Source organism: Kogia breviceps, chromosome X (genome assembly GCF_026419965.1).
Source record: "Kogia breviceps isolate mKogBre1 chromosome X, mKogBre1 haplotype 1, whole genome shotgun sequence".
NCBI lineage: Eukaryota > Metazoa > Chordata > Mammalia > Artiodactyla > Physeteridae > Kogia > Kogia breviceps.
The window spans coordinates 114900293-114922594 of NC_081330.1; the positions used below are offsets into that span (position 1 = coordinate 114900293).

General features: G+C 43.3%; 1 protein-coding gene across 6 annotated transcripts in view; it reads left to right on the plus strand.

The window, feature by feature from the left end:
• Positions 1-22302, plus strand: part of ACOT9 (acyl-CoA thioesterase 9) — a 61792-nt gene that overhangs the window by 28362 nt on the left and 11128 nt on the right. For 2 of the 6 annotated variants that reach the window (XM_067024088.1, XM_067024089.1), the window contains 9 exons: positions 1744-1955; positions 2894-3346; positions 5271-5384; positions 11019-11116; positions 12885-12930; positions 15024-15194; positions 15447-15484; positions 20079-20162; positions 20541-20644. In XM_067024088.1, the coding sequence (XP_066880189.1) occupies positions 5365-5384; positions 11019-11116; positions 12885-12930; positions 15024-15194; positions 15447-15484; positions 20079-20162; positions 20541-20644 (561 nt within the window). In that variant the 5' untranslated portion in view covers positions 1744-1955; positions 2894-3346; positions 5271-5364. Of the gene's footprint in view, positions 1-1743; positions 1956-2893; positions 3347-5270; positions 5385-5456; positions 6085-11018; positions 11117-12884; positions 12931-15023; positions 15195-15446; positions 15485-20078; positions 20163-20540; positions 20645-22302 lie in introns of those variants that run through there. The other 4 variants (XM_067024085.1, XM_067024087.1, XM_059050640.2 and 1 more) reach the window with 3 other exon arrangements.

Here is a 22302-nt window from a genome sequence, read left to right on the forward strand (position 1 = left end):
GCACTGTATCCTCCCAAGGGTTTTAAATGCCTTTTGCCAGCCTCTCATACACCAAATGATATCCATCAGGATTAGACAACCTGAAGAACTCAGTGATCTAACTTCCCATGTCTATGATGATGATGCAGCTGTTGGTAACAGCAACTACATGACCCTCCATCCTGTTGACTCAACTATTGGAAACAATGAACGTGTGGTTCTTTAGCCTGGCTGTATCAACAGTGGTTACCAAGAGTAATGCTAAACTAGTTGGTCACACTCTTAGCTTGCTGAGATAATGAACAGAAAGGGGGGAATTGCTAAACATAAATACAAAAGGGAGACCAAACCTGAGGGTTCCCTGGGCAGACTAAACCATGTAAGCCGTGGAAGCAAAACTAAGTCTAGATTATTTCATGAACATAAGCAAAACTTAGGTTATTTCTTATAAATGCCTCTGACAGTCATAATAAAACTTAAGTCATCTTCCTAAAACTGGTATGAGAGAATCACTTTTAACCAATCTCCTGCCATCTGGAACCCCCATTGTAATAAGGAGTCATTGTAAATGTTAATAACTTTCTCATGTTCACTTTATAAACTATCCTTTAATTTCATGCCCATGAGCTTCATATCAAGCTTTGAATTTGGAAGCTCCCAGTTTGAGAGCTAAATACTATTTATTGATTTGGTGGTTTTAGTTGTGCTATTTTTGATGGTATCTATATATCTATATCTATGTCTTTATCTATACCTATACCTCCTCAGGGAGATATATATATATATATATATATATATATATATATCTCCTCAGGGAATTTTTACAGGAACTGCTAGGGCCAGGGTGAGGTAGATGGACGAGCCTGAGCAATACATGGGGAATAATTGTGGGTTATAGTAGGAACTGGCGTTAAGGAAGAAATGGCCACTTTGAAGAGCCTTTTTCGGAGTAAAACAAGGATCTTTCTTCTCTCCAGGCTTGGTTTTTGCATCTGCACAGACGAGGCCAGACAGAAGCCATATGTGGTGTCCTGTGCAGTGTGCTACTGAGTTACCTATATAAACAGAACAAAGCAGTCTAGCAATCCCATAAGGATCCCATATAACGATAAACCAGCTAGAATAATGTCACTGTCCCTGAAGATAAAGTCAACTAATACTCATGGCACCATCCTGTCTTTGTGTGGCCCCATCTCCAAATAGCACAAGATACAAATTTATACCCGAAAACACGTTATGTACATTCAAACAACCAGCATGATTTTAATGTCTATAAAATATACAAATCCTCGTTATAAAGTCAATTTTGGAAGCTTGCGGGCACTCTGAAGCATGCGCTTTTGCAGAGATAGTGAAGTATGCTTATAGCTCTGTTCCCTCTATGGCTATGCATCCTGGTGCAGCTGTAGTTGTATCAGAGGTACTTGTTGATTTTCCTTGGGCTGAGGAATGGCAGGGTTGGCTCCTACGCTGGCCCAGCTGAATGGGCTGCCTTGGGGTCTGAAGGGAGGCTCTATTTCCCAGCTGGGATGGTAGCAGTTGGGGTGGTGTGGAAAAAAATGATGGAAAGTGGGTGGGCAAGAGAATGGAGAGAAATAGGATGCAGAGGGAGGAACGAATGGAAGAGAACTGAATTTGTTGGAGAAAGTGGATGAAGTGGGAAGGAGGGTGGCCGTGACAAGGTCAAGAATGATCAGAAGATTAAGCGTGGGTAGGAGAGTTGCCCACTGAAATTTTACCTTTTACGTCCTATTTTATTGAAAGGAACATCTTTATTGAAGAGGACACCCTGAAATGAAGATGTCCTATCCTAAAGAGACCCTCTGATCCCATGTCACTAATAGTATGACATGTTTTACATGTTTGCCATTTGTAAGCAAGAGGAAATTGTTAGAGGAAAAAGAGCACTGCTAAAGATAGAAAACCTTTCAACACTTGGATTTGATGAGCAGTCATAAAGGTGGAGCTGAGGAAAGGTAAGGAAAGTGATAAAAAATTACCACTGTTCTGAAATTGCCTAGCCTGGGTTTTACTTCTATTGGAACAAGTGGGTATAATACTAAGCATTTTCATGTAACAGCTCACTAGTCTTTCAGGTTTAGGGGGAAAATCACCTTTCCATTGTTTCCTCCTCCCCCTCACAACTTTATTCTAGATCCTTTTGTATAATCTCTAGTCTGGGAAATAAGCTATTTTTTAGAAAGTGGTTTCTCTATCCTAATGAAATAATAGCATGAATTAATTTGTTTGAAAGTTGATGACATAGTTTTCCAAGAACATTTTCTACCTGAATGAGATATCCAAAAACACCTATGGTTTAGCAGCCCAAGGGTGCTTACTAGATACTTTTCACTCTTAATACTAGGTTGAACTGATAACGTATTGTTAGGTTTTGTTATTTGATATTATTCTTCTACTTGTAATAATAATGGCATTGATAATGTCTTATGTATCTGTCAGTGTATGATGAGGCGTCTTTGATTTTAATGATACATTTGATACCATTTCTGTTACCCCGAGACCATTTCAGAATAGAACTAATGGAGAATAACAACAAACAGGTGGGGTGGAGAATCTATTATTCAGTGATTCTCACCACCATACAACTGTTGCATGTTTCCTGGCCTGATTTTGTGACCACTTTCCTTTCTATCCCTGCTGTCCAAAATTTGGTATAGCATATACAACACTTACAATCCCACTACCACCCCACACACAGAAATCAGGGTTGCTAAGCTGTTTTAAGAATTTTATGCATGCTGCCAATTGAGATAATTGTAGACATGTGGTTGAATGCTGGGCTGGCTGGGTTTTAGCAGGGGTTCCCTGAGGTTAGAACTAAGGTAAGTGGGCTAAGTGATGAGATCATTTTTTTTCTCTTTAAATAACATCTGGGACTTCCCTGGTGGTGCAGTGGTTAAGAATCGCCTGCCAATGCTGGGGACACGGGTTCGAGCCCTGGTCTAGGAAGATCCCACGTGCCGCAGAGCAGCTAAGCCCGTGTGTCACAACTAGTGAGCCTGCGCTCTGAGCCTGTGAACCACAACTACTGAGCTCGTGTGCCACAACTACCGAAGCCCGTGCACCTAGAGCCCGTGCTCCGCAACAAGAGAAGCCACCGCAATGAGAAGTCCGCACTCGCCACAACTAGAGAAAGCCCGTGTGCAGCAACGAAGACCCAACACAGCCAAAAAGAAAATATAAAATAAATAAATAGATAACATCTGTAGTGGGACATCTGTGGGGTTGGTTGCTGTGTACTCCTTTTCTAAGGAGTGCTCCATATCCCCCTCTGAGAGGCTACTTACGGAAATAGCCATACTAGTAGATCGTGACCTGTCCATGGGCCTGGGTAAGGAGGTTCCTGGTAAGTCAAATGGGCCCATCACATCACTTTGCCCTGCTGCCACAGCTGACCAGTCCAGGGGTGTGTACCTGATCCCACCTGGGCCAATGAATCTCTTTTCAGGACTTTTTCTATTTGGGATACAGATTTTGGGGTCAGTCTCCAAGCATGTGGATGTGTCTGTGATTGTAAAATGTAAAGTTCAGGAGCTGCTCTGGCCATGTGGAGGAAGCCATTATTCAGAGAAAAAAGAATGAAGCCAGTATGCAAAGTAAAGCAAAGATAAGTGATGGAGAAGAGGCATCTTCATGGCATTGAGTCACTGGTTCTAGCTGTTCCAGCCCACATTGACACTATTTATACCCTGATTATACACTGATGAGAATGTATCTGGCTGGAAGGTGACTTGATTGCACAAAATTACAAGCTACCCCTACCTATCATTACACCAGCTATGTAACCTAAAAAATTCTCTTGAACTTAATTTTTTTTTCCTGAACCTACTATTGCCTCAACCGAAAGTTCAAGTAAAAACCAACCAAAAAGTATAATTCGATAAAATATTTACTGCACTGTGTTAGGTGTGGTAGAGTATAAGGAAGTATTGTTACCAAACCAAACCTGGGTCTGCTCATCTGACTCATGGTAAAGCCAATCTACTGACACCGGCTTGTGGTGAAGAAAAGTATAGTGTTTATTGCAAGGCGCCCAAAGTGGGGCCAAGCAAGGAGATAGGGCAGCTCATGCTCAAAAGGCCTGAACTCCCTGATGGCTTTCAGGGGAGGGCTTTTACTGGAATTTTTTTTTTTTTTTTTTTTTTTTTTTTTGCGGTACGCGGGCCTCTCACCGCTGCGGCCTCTCCCGTCGCGGAGCACAGGCCCCGGACGCGCAGGCCCAGCGGCCATGGCCCACGGGCCCAGCCGCTCCGCGGCATGTGGGACCCTCCCGGACCAGGGCACGAACCTGCGTCTCCCGCATCGGCAGGCGGACTCTCAACCACTGCGCCACCAGGGAAGCCCCCAGGGGAGGGCTTTTAAAGGCCACATTACAGGTGAGGATTGTTGGGGGCCTGATCAGCTTGTGGACATTCTTCTGATTGGTTGGCAGTGAGGTAACAGGGTGGTATTTTGGGAGTTAAACGTCATCAACCTTCTGGTTCCAGTTGGTCTGGGGTCTACGTGTTTGTGGGCAGCATGCAGTAAACTTCTTCCACCTGGTGTGAGTTTCAGTATCTGCAAAACAAATCAAGGACGTGGCTCAGGATATTATCTATAGCTCTTGAGGAGGAGCTAAAGGTCCTTGACTTTGCTTTATGGCTAAATTATTATTATTTTGTCTTGCTTGACTGTTTTTCCTTTGTTTCTGTATCTTCTCACTTCTCTGATTAAATTTGCTCCATAAAACTGGGGGAAGGCCTAGGAGGCTAAAGCTTTTCTTTAAACGAGAGGCAGGAGTTATGGTGGGGGAGCAGGGAATCTGTACCTGGGAAGGCCCTGTTGGGTCCTGCTTGGTTTCAGTATAGCTGCCACAAAACAAAACCGTCACTGAAAAGGTATGGACAACATGAATAAAAAGGAAGGCGAGATCCCTGCAGGTGAAAAGGAGAGTCTTCTGGATGTGGGACTGATAAAAGCAGGGAAAGTTAGGTGGAGAGGAAAGAGGAAGCCAAAGACCATGCTCCATTTGTAATTCATAAAGTGACTTTTAAAAAAAGCCAGCTTAATTAAAATTGACAAATTTTTAGTAAGCATGGGGTATCAGAAAAAGCATACGATATCAACCCTGCCTTTTAGGAAATTACCATATTTAAGGACAAAGCAAGACGGGCATGTATTCTGGAAAGATCCCCCCTCATTACCTTATTTTGTTTCCTCCTTAGACCGCTTTATCACGTTTGAAACGATATAATTTGCTAACTTGCTGACTTGTTTTCCTTCCCTACAAGGTAAGCTCCCTAAGGGCAGGGAGTTTTGTCACATCTCCAGAATCTACAGTGTCTTGCGCACTGCGAATAGCTGAATAAGAATTCGTTGAATGAAATGGAGAATCAGATCCTAGGGTAAAAATCATCTTAAACTTTTTGGCCTTGAATCTCTCTGGGCGGGCAAGATCTCCAACTGTCCAACACTAGGGGGCAGACCGAGATTAGGAGAGGAACAATTTTTTCCCCTTCGGGTAAAGGTTTTCAACCTTTGCTTACGTTAGCATCACCTGGGGCGCCTTTAGACATCCTGAAGACCAGGCTGCACCCCTAATTCAGAATCTCCATAGGGTGGGGCCCAGGCATCGGTATTTTGGAAAGCTGCCCAGAAGATTCCAACGTGCAGCTAAGGGCTGACCGGGAGCCGGGGCTTGGGGGTGAAGGTCGCGCAGCCTTCAGCGAAGCGGGATAACGGAGACAAGCTCCAAGGACGCGGCTGCACCTAGCCTCTAGTTACACCCCAGCGGTGCCATCTGATGCATTTAATCAACAATGGAGGAGAGAGACTAACTCCAGCTTCTCGCCAAAGAGTGGGCCTTCAAGCGCAGCGTGGCCCCGCCCCCGGGCAACGAGGCCCCGTCCCCGCCCACGGCCGCGCTGCAAGGGTGCGGTCCTGGGGAGAAAGGTCCTGTCGGCGCCTGCGATCGCTCTCCCTCTCCCGCCCTCCCTCTAACGCCTTCCATTGCCTCAACTTCCCTCCGCCGACCGGCGCGCGGGGCCCGGGTCTGTGGTGACGTGCACGGCGGCGGGCAAGCGCCATGAGGCGGGCGGCGCTGCGGTAGGTAGCCGGGGGCCTTGCCGGGTGCGGACCTGGGGGCGCTCACGCCCGCCCTCCGCGCCGCTAGCTGACCCGGGCGGAAGGAGCCGGCCGCGGAGGGCGGAACTAGTGCCGGGGAGGGCGGAACTAGTGCCGGGGCTTTTGGGCAGAAAATAGGGCCGGGTGGGGAAGGGCGGCCGCCTACCGCGACCCCGCCGGCCTAGGGTGGGGCTCCGCGCCCCCCACCTTCGCTTGCTCTGGCCTGGAGTTTGATGTTAAAAGCGAAGCGGCACTTTAAGGGAGGAAGTTGGGCGTTCCGTGAAATTCCTATCTCTTTGCTCATCACGGGGTGGTTTGGAGTTAACCCCTTGTCAGAAAGCTAGTACTTAGGATTGCACGTTCCTTTTCCGGCCCTCTGCCCTCCTTTGCAGAGCGTTTTGAAGGTTGAGTGCTTGACTGACTTGCACTCTGACTTGAGTGTGTTGTAATGTGGGTAGAGATTGCAGGGCACCTTTTGGCCTTTCAGGATCTCAGGACTGTGTGACCAGGGCCCCTGGTGCGGATTGCACTTTACTGAGCAGCACGGCCTGTAAGGCTAGGTGGGCGAGTGGCTTTGATTGGGCCCCTTTGACAAGGAGGATGCCTTTTTGCGTAAGTCATCATCCCAGCTTGTCCAGTTAAGGTGTAGGGCTTTAGACTCCAGGGCATGTCTGGCTCTCCCCCAACCCCCTTCGCCGGAGCTCTCCAGCTGTTCCAAGTTCTTTCTGCCTGGTTGGGTCCCAGGGGGCTCACCCCTGTTGCAGCTTCTGAATTCATCCCGTTATAGGTATGCCAGCCCCCCTGGTGTGGCCCACAGTGGTTCCGAGTGACAGTGATCCTCAGCAGTTCTCTTCAGGGCCCTGGATCTCTCTCATTGTCCCTGTGGACCTTGCTCTCAGTTGAAAAAGGTTCTCTGCATCTCTCTGTCTCTCTCATTCTCTTATTTACTTTGTTATACTGTTTGAAGATGGGTTGAAGGTCATTACAAGAAGAGCCACAGTTGGCTTTAGCTTGCATTGGATGTGATGTGACAGGCCTTCTACAAGCTCCAGGGTTTCGTTCCTGTGTCTTCTCCCAGGAAACCTTCCTTGGTCTCTCCTCCCCACCAGTTTGGAAGTCCTCTGTCTTTGCCCTGAATTCCTTATAAACCTGTGGCTCGTTTCCTTTGCGTCCTGTTGAACCTTAAGCAGGTACTCCATTAGTGTCTAGTGAGAGAAAGAGTACATAAATGAATACAGACTGTCTGACATGATTAGGTTATTTGACTGGTGGGCAGTCTTTGTACTTCTTTTTTCCCCCAACTCACAAAAGAGTCATCTGAATTTGTTTAGTCTCTACATTGAGGCATTTCCCCAGAGTGGAGGGCATATGAGTGGCATTGCCTGTTTTTGTACTGAAAACTCTCTCCATGGAGGGCTTATCAGGGGATAAGCCATTAACCCTGAGGTACTGAGGTGTTGAGCAGTGATTGAACCATTCTCCTGCTCCCTCCACTTCAGTGTTGCATATATAAAGGGAAGTAGCCTGAGATTGTGAAAAGAGCAGTTTCCTTACGTGTATGGTGTGTATGAGGTGGGGAGGGATTAGAAGAACTGGGCTCTATCCGGTGTGCCAGTTGACTGGAAGGGGAAAAGTCATCTAATTCCTTTGGGCCTCAGTTTTTTCAGGAGGTTGGTCTGAATCACAATTTTTAAAATCTAGGGGCCCATGGGGGTGTCAAAAGGGAGTGGTCTGTGAACTGTCGGAAATAGTATATACCATTTTGTGTATCAATAAAAATGTATTCCCCCCCAACAACTACTGGGCACGAGGGTCCACAGGTTTCATCTGATTATCAGTAGGGATTATATCAGATTGTAATGAAAAGTTACAATAAGCCGAATGTTCACAAGAGAATAGAAATTGATTATACCAGTATATGATTAGTATAATCAATGATTTTATTTTTAAAATATATTTTAAATAAATTTATGTAGTTATTTATTTATTTTTAGCTGCATTGGGTCTTTGTTGCTGTGTGCGGGTTTTCTCCATTTGGGGCGGTGAGCGGGCTTCTCATTGCGGTGGCTTCTCTTGTTGCGGAGCACCGGCTTTAGGCGTGCGGGCTTCGGTAGTTGTGGCTCGCAGGCCCAGTAGTTGTGGCTCACGGGCTCTAGAGCGCCAGCTCAGTAGTTGTGGCATGCGGGTTCTAGAGCGCAGGCTCAGTAGTTGAGGCTCACAGGCTTAGCTGCTCTGTGGCATGTGAGATCTTCCTGGACCGGGGCTCAAACCCGTGTCCCCTGCATTGGCAGGCGGATTCCCAACCACTGCGCCACCAGGGAAGCCCTAATCAATGATTTTTTAAAAAGCACTCACATTAGGCCTTTGCTGTGTTACAGGGATATGTTTTCAAATTTATTATGGCAGTATGCAACCAACAGAGCTGCAGGACCACAGTTTTCCAAATAATTTGGCCCAAATGTTTCTCTGTATTCATCAACTCCCTCTTTACTATCTCCGCTTGAGTCTCCATTCAGAGATGGTCCATTATAGTGCCTGGCTTATTTCCAAATTTCTGGTCATTTTTGACTTTTAGGGGAGACTTTGGAGAAGCATGCCTTTCTGGAATAGAGGGTTTTTTTTTCAAGTATTTTTTTTTTTGGCTGCGTTGGGTCTTCGTTGCTGCACACAGGCTTTCTTTAGTTGCTGTGAGAGGGGGCTACTCTTTGTTGCGGTGGGATCTTCCCGGACCAGGGCTCAAACCCGTGTCCCCTGCAATGGCAGGCAGATTCTTAACCACTGTGCCACCAGGGGAGTCCCCATGGTCAGGGTCTTAACCTCTGTATACTACACTGCTTTTCACTCAGGCTAGATGGGATGGTTTTCATCACTTTTCAGAAAATGCTGCTTCTTAAGGAATAATACAGAAATGCTTGTATATATGTGTATTTACCCAAATATGTGAGATCAGTTTTACAGCTCCTGTTAGTTTGTAATGAGTATTCACAGTATTTAGCCATTCAGAGCCAGATCATTTCTTATATTGAGATCATCTACTGCAACTATTATTATTGCTAATTAATGTATCAAGGGCATGATTTTTTTGCTCTTTCAGCTAATAGTAGCAATGGAAGATTTTAGCTTTTTCCAGTGTGCTTTTTTTTTTTTTTGCGGTACGCAGACCTCTCAGGCGCAGCGGCCATGCCTCACCGGCCCAGCCGCTCCGCAGCATGTGGGATCTTCCCGGACCAGGGCACGAACCCGTGTCCCCTGCATCGACAGGTGGATTCTCAACCACTGCACCACCAGGGAAGCCCTCCAGTATGCTTTTTAAAACCTGATATATTCAGTTTCAGAATGCTAGTTTCTGAGATGGAAGAAGGAAGGACCACATGCTCTTACTTCCTTCAGTGAGGGATTTGAACCTACAGAAAGTGCATAAAATGAAATAGTGAAAAAGAAAAAAGTTTAACTCATGTTCTGAGAAAATGCAAATTTGAAGGTCAAGAACGAGAAGACTGAAATATTAATTCACATGTAAAAGTATGTAAATGGAAAATTTATTGTGAAAAAATAAACCAAAACTATGTAAGATAGAGGCTTGTTAGCTGTATGATTGGAGAATAAACACAAAACCAAAACCCCAAACACTTTAGGAAGCATTCCAGTCTTTTTTTTTTTTTTTTGCGGTACGCAGGCCTCTCACTGCTGCAGCCCCTCCCGTTGCGGAGCACAGGCTCCGGACGCGCAGGCCCAGCGGCCATGGCTCACGGGCCCAGCAGCTCTGCGGCACGCGGGATCCTCCCGGACCGGGGCACGAACCCGTGTCCCCTGCGTCGTCAGGCGGACTCTCAACCAGTGCGCCACCAGGGAAGCCCCCAGCAGGGGGCAGGATTGTGTCAGGGCCAGTGTGATGAGTGGCTGGCTAAGGAGTTGAATTAGCCAGTAGGCATATGCTGCTATTTTTGTGTTCTTTTCAGTTAGAGTAGTTGACTTGGTGAAGGGACCAGGATTTGTTCTAGTAGGACAAGTATCAAAACTACATGTAGATTTTACCAAATATTTTTACTCCGAGACTCTTCCTGAATGCAGAAGAGAAATCTATAATAATTTTGGGCTCTAAAGAAAATTTAAAATATGCTTTTTAAAAACAGGTTAGTCATCATTGGACCTAGCATTAGGTAGTAAGAATTTACTAGTCATTTGAGCTAGAATGAGTAAGAGTATCTGGGGTTCTCTACCTTTTCAATGCCTTGCCTCCTTCCACTGTGCTCTCAGCAGATCAGTTTGTCAGTCCCTGATATTCTACGTGTGTTATCCCTGATAGGATAGTGTGTGGTTAGGAGTCAACAGTTTAGCAATTGTGAGCCAAAATCAAGTTAAACAACTTACTTTGGGAGAACAGTTTCGGCTCATTGGGGTAAATAGATTTGACTGTATTCCATTGGGGAGTAGGAAATTTCTGCCTAGGTCCAATAAATACTCTCTTTGAGTAACCCTGGAAAGGGTTAATTCTGTTTTCAAAGTTGATTGACTTATAATTGGGTTTAGCTTATTTACTGAGGAAGTATGGTATGACAATAACAAAATAAATGTTCATAATTAGTTTACTCAGCTGTTTACCAACTTGATTCTGGGCTTCTGCAGCTAATAATAATAAATCCATTAAACCTGGTTGATATCTTTTATTTATTTTGTAGATCATTACCTAATTGGTCTCTGCTCTCAAGAAATGTTTACTCTTATTGGAGAGATGATTAACAGAGTAGCCTCATATGCAAATATACATACACTTGAGAAACATGTACAGACCCTATAAGACAGTATTTACTAAAGGTGTGGGATGGCTGAGTGCTCTGGAAGAGTCACAGGTCTTTGGGGTTGCCAGGGGAGAAGTCATGGAACCTTCTCGAAGCGTGTTTCATCTTGTTTTGTAGGCTTTGTACCCTGAGCAAAGGGCTGCTTGCTCCCAGCAGAGGACTGACTCAAGGATCTCAGAATCCCGAGAAACAGAGAGTCTTCCACATTAATGAAGGCAAGCATGGGTGTTTACCTTTTAGGGCTATGTGGGGGGGAAACCCTGTTTTATTTACAAAGCATGTAGATAGACAGTTTAGGGCAAATGAGGCATACTAAAGGTAGATCTTTCATAAACTTCTCCCTTAGAAAATGACCAGGATAGCTTTGGGTAGAAATCACATACAGTACTTGAGCTTTGGTTCCTGGGAGCCTTGGCGACTGAGCTCTTTTAGTTAAATGATTTCTGCTTCCTTTGTGTAGGTACTGAAGTGGAAGGCCTGGAAAAAAGAGATCTAATGCATAAGCAAGAGACAGGCCCTTCAGTTGTACCAACTAAACGCTCCTAGTCTATAGTTTTGTTAGAGGGACCCTGTTAATTGAAGTTAATGTCAGTAACTAATCCATATGCAAACTGTGGATGTCTTTGTCAATGTAGGAATATTCATTATAATGAAAACTGGGACTTGTTTAAAGGATCCAAATAAATATATATGTATATATATAATTTAAAATTCTGCTTTGTTTCTTGGCCCTCAACACCTGCCTTTCTTCTTACACTGATTATAAACTAGTAATAATCATTTTATGTCACTGAGCATCAGTAGTTTGTGTACTACTTGGGCTACTTTCTGTCCATTCTTTTATTCAAGGAACTCAGGAGGAAAATAAATCAGAAATAAGACTAATTTACTAATGGATATTTTTGGTGCAGTACTACTCTATGATTTCATTGTAATTAGAGTTTGCACCTAATTTATGGTATATAACAATTGTGGGTTTTTTTTTTTCCTTTGGCCATGGCTTGCAGGATCTTAGCTGCTTGACCAGGGATTGAACCCTGGCCCTGGCAGTGAAAGTGCCAAATGCTAACCACTGGACCACTGGGGAGTTCCCTATAACAACTGATAGAAAAATCAACCATTTTTTCATGAAAATTAAGATGTATGTTCATCTAACCATATTTGGTGTTGATCAACTATTTAGTTGTTGAAGGACCAAGGATTGCTATAGTTAATTTTCTGTAACCAGAATATGTATTTTAAAATGATAGAAAAAAACACATGAACTCAAAACATTATTTAAAATCCTATAGATTTATTTTTTAGTATTGACTTACTACTGCTTATCTAATTTATTTTCCCTTTATCCATGTAGCATGTTCACCAATACATGTGAATCATGGTGTGTGTGGTAATCAGTATCAATTTTTGTATAAGTGCTTAACTTTTTTTTTCACACTAATTCATTCTTGCACTTTTGGGCAATGGGCATTAACTAAACTTAAATTGCTTTTTTTTTGCCTTTCCTTTTTTGCTTCATTTTTCTTGCCTCAACTTTTCTAACGTTTAGGGTAGTATAAATATATGAGAAATCAATTAGAGTGAGACTCAAATTTTGATATTAGTCTTAGTCCCACTGCCTATAAGAAGATAGGCAGGGATTCTGTTCATAATATCTCCATCATAAAGAGACTCCTACCAACATTGATACAGCCCCAGCAGATGAATAATTGGAGTTATCCTTTTTGGCTTATTTGTATAAATCCCAGTGATTGACACAAGGATATTCTTTTCTGCACTAAGGAGACAATAGTTGTTTCAAGTTTTCGGGAAGCAGAGGCCTGACCCCTTCCCTGAGCTGTTTGTTATGTGGCATTAAATGGAAATTCATGGATCTTTGAAGCTTTTGAGTGCATGAATCGCTTTTCATAGTTCTTGAGCTCATTGCCATAATCCATTTCTCTTCCTTTGTTTCATGGAATGACCTCTTTATTTTTGTTTCAGTTCGAGATAAGTTGCGGGAGATAGTAGGAGCATCCACAAACTGGAGGTATGTGCTCTGTGTTTATTCGTTCTTCTATCCCTAAGTGGTGTGCTAGACTGTGTTTGGGCTCAGTTGATGGTCCCACTGTAGGTATGGGGGGAACCCTTTGTTCAGAAATGGGTTGAGAGGTTTTTTTACTTGGGGGAGAAGATCCACATTCCAACATACTCATCAGTTGATGCTTTGTTGTCATAAAATCATGTAATTTACACGTACTCTGCCTTTTTCAAAGTGCACTCCGGAGTATTATCTCACTGATTCTCAGTGAAACTTGTGACACGCTTATGACATGTTCCTATTCCTTTTTTGCACATGATGAGATTGATACTCAGACATTGGATGATTGAGTACCAGGTTTGGGACTTGAACCCAAGTTTCCTGGTTTTTCTATTTCATGCACCCTGACTCCTTTACTGCTTCTTGTCAGGTCACAATTAACCAGGCCTCCCATACAATCTTTCTCTTTTCTCTTGGTATTTCCCTGCTGTAAAATAGGATAATATCCCTCTTGGTGCATAGAATTTTGAGGCTAAAATGAGATAAAAAGAAAAAGCACAATAACAGTAATAATCTATTTGGTATAAAAATTATCTAATGACTTCTTTTTATCTCTTTATATGAAAAATTTCAATTTTCTGAAAAGTAGAAGAAATGAATACCGTCGTTCCCACTATCTGAATTGGATACTTAAGAACGTTTTTCCAGATTTGCCAATATACATATACTGGCTAAACTATAAAGGTATCATGACACTTCAGCTCCAGTTATATTCCAATACATCTCTAATAAATAAATATATTTTCCTATGTAACAAAATCAGCAGTCGTGCATCTCTAACAAATAAGATATTCTCTTACATAATGAAATTGACAGTAATTCTCTAATAGCATATTATTTACCCATATTCAGATTTCCTCAATTGTTCCCCACATATCTTTTATAGCTTTTAAAAAAAAATCAAGATCCAGTTAACAATTGCATATTGCATTCGTGGTTATGACTCTCTAGTCTCCCCTAATCTAGAATAATAGTTATCCCTCCCTCCTTTCTTTTTTCCCCATGAGATTGATTTTAAAGAGGCCAAGCCATGTGTCTTGTTGAATGTTCCACATTCTGGATTTACCTGGTGCCATTTAACTTGTTCGTCAGTTCCCTCCCTATATTTTTGTAGGCTACACTTTTCTGGCAGTAATACTTCATAAGTAAAGCTTAGAAAGAGTGATATTGTCAACATTTTAGTTCCCTATCCCCTTGTCTCTCTCTTTTCTTCCACCTTAATAGTCTCTTCTTTTTCCTCCCTTTCTGTCTCCTTTTCATGTTCTCTTCCTCTTTACCTTTTGCTCTGCCTTCCAAACTTCTTTTGGATATACTCCATTTTTCCTCCTCTGTCTCTCTTTCCTGAAATTGAAGGCAGAGAGAGAGAGAGCTGGGGCACAGAGGATACGAGACTTGTCAAGGTGAGAAATGGGAATATGGAGTTCAGTGGCTATGTTGTTCTTTAGCGCAGATATATATATACATGTGCATATATTTACACGCTATTATGTCCATTTCTGTATTTTTAATTTCATTTCAGAGATTCTGTTCTTTGAATACACTTTTTGATGAGGGTGAATATATAGTTCATTTAGATATATCTATATCACTTGTAAGTGTATTTTTCTTATCTACTAGCTTGAGAATTTTTTTTTTTTTTTTTTTTTTTTTTTTTTTTTTGCGGTTTGTGGACCTCTCACTGTTGTGGCCTCTCCCACTGCGGAGCACAGGCTCCGGACGCGCAGGCGCAGCAGCCATGGCTCACGGGCCCAGCCGCTCCGCGGCACGTGGGATCTTCTCGGACCAGGGCATGAACCCGTGTCCCCTCCATTGGCAGGCGGACTCTCAACCACTGTGCCACTAGGGAAGCCCGCTTGAGAAATTTTAACAGAAATTTTTGATTTCACCAAGTGGCAGGTAGGAAGGGAGGGAAGGAAAAGGAGATGAGGTAGGTCCAGACCTGCTATTTCCTCTTTTGATGGTGTCTGACTGACCTGTATGTCACTGGAGTTGGGGGATAGCGCTGTCCTATGTTTTATGAAGGTTGTGTCCTTTCTTCTCAGAGACCACGTGAAAGCAGTGGAGGAAAGAAAATTACTTCATAGTTTTTTGGCTACGTCACAGAAAGGACTGCCACCTAGGAGAATGAAAGACAGTTACATTGAAGTTCTCTTACCTTTGGGCAGTCAGCCTGAATTACGGGAGAAATATTTGACTGTTCAAAACACTATAAGGTAACACAGCACTATTTCTGTTTGTGTCATTTGTTTTTATTTTATTTCCTTTATTACAACTTTGAGATATAATTCACACATCATACTGTTCACTTATTTAAAGTGTGTGATTCTCTGGTTTTTTGTATATTTAGAGAGTTGTGCTACCATCACCATAATCAATTTTAGTAGATATTTATCACCCCATAGTGTTATTTTTTTAAGGGTGATCATTATGATTTTCACTTCATCACAGTTTTCTTTATTTCACAGGTTTGGCAGGATTCTTGAGGATCTTGACAGCTTAGGAGGTACTGATATTTTAGTATTTTTAAACTGGTACTTACAGTAATACATTGAATCCTCTGACTGGAAAGGGTCTTTTTTTTTAAACATCTTTATTGGAGTATAATTGCTTTACAATGGTGTGTTAGTTTCTGCTTTACAACAAAGTGAATCAGTTATACATATACACATGTTCCCATATCTCTTTCCTCTTGCATCTCCCTCCCTCCCACCCTCCCTATCCCACCCCTCTAGGTGGTCACAAAGCACCGAGCTGATCTCCCTGTGCTATGCGGCTGCTTCCCACTAGCTATTTTACATTTGGTAGTGTATGTCCATGCCATTCTCTCACTTCGTCCCAGTTTCCCTGGAAAGGGTCTTTTTATTCTTTAACTTGCACAGATGAAGATATTCTAAATGGCCAGAAAAAGAAGGGCATCTACTACTTCTGAATTGTCATAATTATTTAATTAAATTTACTGAAAAGTTGCAGAGTGCAAAGAGTTCTCCCCTGAATCATGTGAGAGTATGTTGCTGACATGATGTACATCACCCCCAAATATTTTCACATGTATTTCCTACAAACAAGGACATTCTCCTTCATAACCACAATATAACCCTCAAAATCAATACGTTAACACTGATATTTAGACAGTCTAATCGTCACACCTCATTCAACTTTGGCCGGAGGTCCTTTATAGCAGAAGGATCCAGTTCTGAATCACGTGTTGCATTTAGTTGTTTTGTCAGGGATAGTTCCTCAGTCTTTCCCTGACTTTAATGATCTTGATACTTTTGAAGGTTATGGGCCATTTCTTTTGTGGAATTTCTCTCAATTTGGGTATGTTTGATGCTTCTGCAGAGTTAGATTTGGGATATGCACCTGTGGCAGGAGTGTCCACAGAAGGGATGCTGTGTTTTTATTGGCATCTTAGCAGGTAGTGCATAATTCTAATTTGTCCCATTACTGTGATGTTAACTTTGATTCCTTGATGAAGCTGGTGTCTGCCAGGCTTCTTTGCTGTAAAGTTACCCTTTTCTACTTTTTTTTTTTTTTGCGGTACGCGGGCCCCTATCATCTGTTTTGATGCTCAACTTGTCCCAGGACTGCCCTTCATTCTTCACGCTGGCTTCTGTGGATTTTTTTGGCTGTGTCCCCATTATTCTGTGAGCACTTCCTCACTTTCTGGCGCAACATTTCTAGGCTCATTTGTACTTTCCCTGCCCCAGTCCTAGAATCAGCCAAATCTCTGAGGAGCCCCTATTCTTTTTTTTTTTTTGTGGTACGCGGGCCTCTCACTGTCGTGGCCTCTCCCGTTGCGGAGCACAGGCTCCGGACGCGCAGGCTCAGCGGCCACGGCTCACGGGCCCAGCCGCTCCGCGGCATGTGGGATCTTCCCGGACCGGGGCACGAACCCGTGTCCCCTGCATCGGCAGGCGGACTCTCAGCCACTGCGCCACCAGGGAAGCCCCCTGATTCTTTTTAATGGAGAATGATATTTAGAAACCAAGATCTGGGTGCTGGGAGTTGTCATTGTTGCTGGGGTATCACTGTTCCTCTGTGCTTTCAGTGGATGAGCTGGGGAATATATGCACGTACATGTACATTTACATCTATACCTGCCTGCCTGTATGTGTATTCCTTCCTTCCTTCCTTCCTCCCTCCCTGTCTCTCCCTCCTTACCTATCTACCTACCTGTCTGTCCATCTGTCTATCTAATCTGTCTGTCTATCGGAACCCTGGGTTCATACTGATAGTTTCAATTCTAATTCAACCACTGGTTCATTCTTAATTCCTCCTTTTTCACATTTGTCATTCCCTTCTCCAGCTGGCTCCATTATCTGTAGTACATTTTACTTATTTGATCAGTTCCCCTGTATGTAGCCCATTTCATATTGCCGCCACCCCAAAACCCTCATGGACGCTCTCGTCAGCTCAGTGGGATTCAGGTCTCCCTCCTCATTGTGCTCGGGCTGTGGCATGCTGGGCTATCGCTCTCATTGCCTGCCTCCCTGTGTGTCTTCCTGACCCCTCTTGGGCTTCAGCACCTGACGCTGGGCTACCTATCTTGCTTGCTCCTACCTAATGGCTTTTGGACTGAACTGTTGGGAAAGGGTTTAAAAAAAGGCTCTAACAATCTTTAAAATCGAGACACAAATCCATTGTTAGGCTTACGGCTAGCTACGTTTTTCTTCAGATTAAATAAACCTGCTTTAAAATTCTTATTGGCCTTTAAAAAAACAATCTCACACACACACACACACACACACACACACACACACACACACACACACTCACTTGACTTCGGTTTACTTAGGTGTCCCTAAATATACAAACTCCCCTGCCACTACCCTCTTTTTCTTCATCACCTCCTGTTGATGGCCAGTCCCTTTCACCTATGCACTTGATCCTATTCCTTCCATTTCTTCAAGGAACTTGCCTTATCACGTACCCTGAAGATATCTCCCTCATATCTCAAGCCTTTTCTCAACCTCACTTTTCCCTTAACTTCTAAACATATTCAAGGTTCTTGCATCTTACAATGAAAAATCGGTAAAATCTCCTTCCCTTGTAACACTCCCCAGTTTTCTTTGTCTCTCACTTTAGAGCTTCTGCTTCTCCATGCCATTGAGCTGATTGTGCCAAACTCTCCATTGTCCCCCTTACTGTGTGATCTCATGGGTGCTTCTCAGGGTTTACCTGATGCCTTTGAAGCTCCTAATGATGTCGAACTCACCCTTGGGCTTCGGTGACATTTCCTTCTGCCTCTCAGGCTGCTACTTCCCAGTCTCCTTTGTAGATTCCTCTTTCTCTGTTGATCCTTGAAGTGTCGCCTATCTTCAGGGTTCTGTCTGCTTCCCTTTTCGTTGTTGGAACCTGCACTCTCTCTCTAAATAATCTTCAGTCCCAGTGCTTCACTTGCTCTCAGCATGTGGAATACTTAAGAAGCTACATTTCCTGGCCTGCTTTGTGAGTTACAGACCAGTTTGTCCTCCTGCCTACTGGCCATCTTCATTTGGATGTGCCATGGACTTCTCAAATTCAACATGTTGAAAACAGTCCAGGGCTTCCCTGGTGGCGCAGTGGTTGAGAGTCCGCCTGCCGATGCAGGCGACACGGGTTTGTGCCCCGGTCCGGGAAGATCCCACGTGCTGCGGAGCGGCTGGGCCCGTGAGCCGTGGCCGCTGAGCCTGCGCGTCCGGAGCCTGTGCTCCGCAACGGGAGAGGCCACAGCAGTGGGAGGCCCGCGTACCGCAAAAAAAAAATAAAAAATAAAAAAAAGTGAGAAAAAAAAGAAAACAGTCCATTCTGCTCTTCCTGTGCTGTATTCTCTTTCTCAGTGAATGGTATACCATCTTCACTCATGCAAGGTAGAAACCTGAGTTAATTCAAGTCTTGTCAAGCCTGCCTTCTTCTTAGCTCTTGGATCTTTTCTCTTGTCTTCATTTCCACTAATGCTGTGGAAGGTCAAATACTTAGGATTTCTTTTCTGGGTACCACAAATTTTTTGAATGGAGTTTCTTGCCTTTAGCCCCTCATCCCCCCAGTACACCCTTTAGCAGGTGCATGGATGAAAGGGTTTATTGTTACTCAACAAATATTTATTGAGCACAGACCCTGTCCTGAGGGTTGATGATAAAAAATTTGTTTTTAATAAATTTATTCTTTTATTTTTGGCTGCGTTGGGTCTTCGTTGCTGCGCATGGGCTTCCTCTAGTTGCGGCGAGCAGGGGCTACTCTTTGTTGAGGTGCGCGGGCTTCCCATTGCGGTGGCTTCTCTTGTTGAGGAGCACGGACTCTAGGCATGTGGGCTTCAGTAGTTGTGGTACGCAGGCTCAGTAGTTGTGGCTCACAGGCTCTAGAGCGCAGGCTCAGTAGTTGTGGTGCACGGGCTTAGTTGCACCATGGCATGTGGGATCTTCCCGGACCAGAGCTCGAACCCGTGTCCCCTGCTTTGACAGGAGGATGCTTAACCACTGTGCCACCAGGGAAGTCCCGATGATACAAAGTTGAATGAATCATAGGGCAAGCAGGGAGACCACTAAAGAAGTACAGTACAATTTTAAATGAGTTGATATTTGTAAGGTACGTAGAACCATGCTTTGCACCTTTAAATTCTCGTTAAGATATGGAAAGTGCACAGATAACCACAGGGTGGTGTCAGAGCTGAGGGTGATATAGGGAAGGAGGGAGAACTCTGAGCCAAATGATAGCTTCATGATTAGGAAAGAGTCAAGAGGAAAACAGGTAGCTGAGCCCTTGTGATTTGTTTCTCTTTTTTGAAGATGTCTGATGCTGTCAGACTCACGTGCTGGGGTCTTTTTCTGATTTAGGCACCGTGTCTCTGTTGAGTGGTAATAAGCCACCTTGTGGGCCTGGGCTTTGGGCTTCAGTTTCCTCACCAAATCTAAAATTGAACAGACAGTCAGAGTAGAGGATTCCCAGATCTCTTCAATGTATAAAAAAGTGTTTGGTTCTAGGAAAAGACCACTAGCGGAATATGGAGGATTGCGTCTTCAAAACCAGATAAGATTTTTTATGGATTTCAGGGAGTAAATTGCGAATGTTAAAAAATAATTTTGCTTTTCCTTTTTTGGTTCTCTTCTATTTTCCTACAGTTCTTATTTGCTACATGCACAACAAAATTCATTCAGCTAAGATGTCTCCTTTATCGATAGTTACAGCCCTGGTGGACAGGATTGGTAAGTGATATTATTTTCTAGACGTACTTAGAATTTTTAGTAATTACAAAATATTATTGAGATTAGAGGAAATGTTTTCCTTTTATGGGGGAATTTTAATGTATATATGTACATATGAAAATGTCTAGATTGCAATATACCAAGATATTTATTATAATTATCTTTGGGTAGAAGAGTTTTGCATGATTCCAGTTTTATTTTTTAATATTCTTTGCATTTTCTAATTTTTCAAAAATTATTTTTGAAAAATTATTTTTAGTTTTGAAGACAAAAAGGAAATATCGTGGAATTTGCTGAAATTTCAAATGAAATTGTCCATTTACAGTATAGAACATTTGGAGTATGGTCTGGGCTCAGGTTGATTTTTCTGTTTTGTAGATATGTGTAAGAAGAGCTTAAGCCCAGAACAGGACATCAAGTTCAGTGGCCATGTTAGTTGGGTTGGGAAGACGTCCATGGAAGTGAGGATGCATATGTTCCAGGTGTGTCTGTGCCCGAAGACTGCCCCCTTGTTCCAATACAACCAGCTAGTCTCAGTGAAAGAAAAGCTTATTCACCTGTCTATCCATAGACAGATATATAGTTCACCCATTTATAGAAAAACAATTCAAGTTCACGTCATACAGATGGTGTGTTATTAATATCCTCCTCCTGGACAAAGACTGACATGTAATTTGGTATTTATGCTTACTGTTTATTACTTTGAAATCATATACAGCTCCATGTTAAGGTGCTTGTTTCTAGTTTTGCCCCAGAGAATTTCCCTACAGTCTGAGTTCTGTTAAGCATGAATGGGATTGGTGACTGTTAGTTTCCTAGGGCTGCTGTGGCAAAGTACCACAAACCATGTGGCTTAAAACAACAGAAATTGTCTTAACAATTGGGAGGCTAGAAATCCAAAGTCAAGGTCTCAGTAGGACCATGCTCTATCTAAAATCTGTAGGGGAGAAGCCTTCCGTGCTTTCTTCCTAGCTTCTAGTGGTTTGCTGGCCCTTTGGCATTCCTTGGCTTGTAGTTGTAACACTTCAATCTCTTCCTTCCTCATCACATAGCATTTTTCTCTTGTGTGTCTGTGTCTCTTCTCTTCTTCTATTTATTCATTTATTGGCTGCGTTGGGTCTTTGTTGCCGCATGTGGGCTTTCTCTAGTTGGGGCGAGCGGGGGGCTACTCTTTGTTGCAGTGCGTGGGCTTCTCATTGTGGCGGCTTCTCTTGCTGCAGAGCATGGGCTCTAGGCGTGCGGGCTTCAGTAGTTGCAGCCTGTGGGTTCAGTAGATGCGGCATGCGGGCCCCTAGAGTGCGCGGGCTTCAGTAGTTGTGGAGCGTGGGCTCAGTAGTTGCAGCACACGGGCTCAGTAGCTGTGGCTTGTGGGCTCTAGAGCACAGGCTCAGTAGTTGTGGCGCACAGGCTTAGTTGCTCTGCGGCATGTGGGATCTTCCCGGACCAGGAATCGAAACTGTGCCCCCTGCATTGGCAGGCAGATTCTTAATCACTGTGCCACCAGGGGAGTCCTCTTCTCTTCTTATAAGGACATCAGTGATACTGGATTAAGGGCCCACCTACTCCAGTGTGACCTCATCTTACCTGATTACATCTGCAGCAACACTATGTCCAAATAAAATCATGTGCACAGGTGCTGAGGGTTAGGATGTCAACATATCTTGTTGGGGGACACAGTTCAACCCATAACAGTCACTGAGGTTACTACAGCAGTTAGGAACAACCTCTCTAATGAGCAAAACTCAGAATAGCTATTATAAAGAAATGAAGAAATTTGTCAAGAAAAAGTACCTCAAAGAGGATAATAGTACAGATAATTAGATAAAAAGATAAATCAAATAATTCAGAGTATGTTCAAGATTTCATTGTGAAAACTTACTTAAGCGTGACTTATTCAGTTATGTCAGGGTATTCAGTGGATCTCAGATACATTTTTTTCTATTATGGAATTATGAAGCATTTCACGTTTTGGAAAAAGCCTGAAGGTTGCTCTACAGTAATTAAAGTTATTTGTCAAAATAGGTAAGTAGTTTTTTATTTGATGCTGTATGTAAACAGTTGAATTTTTTTTTTTTTTTTTTTTTTTTCGGTACGCGGGCCTCTCACCGTTGTGGCCTCTCCCGCTGCGGAGCACAGGCTC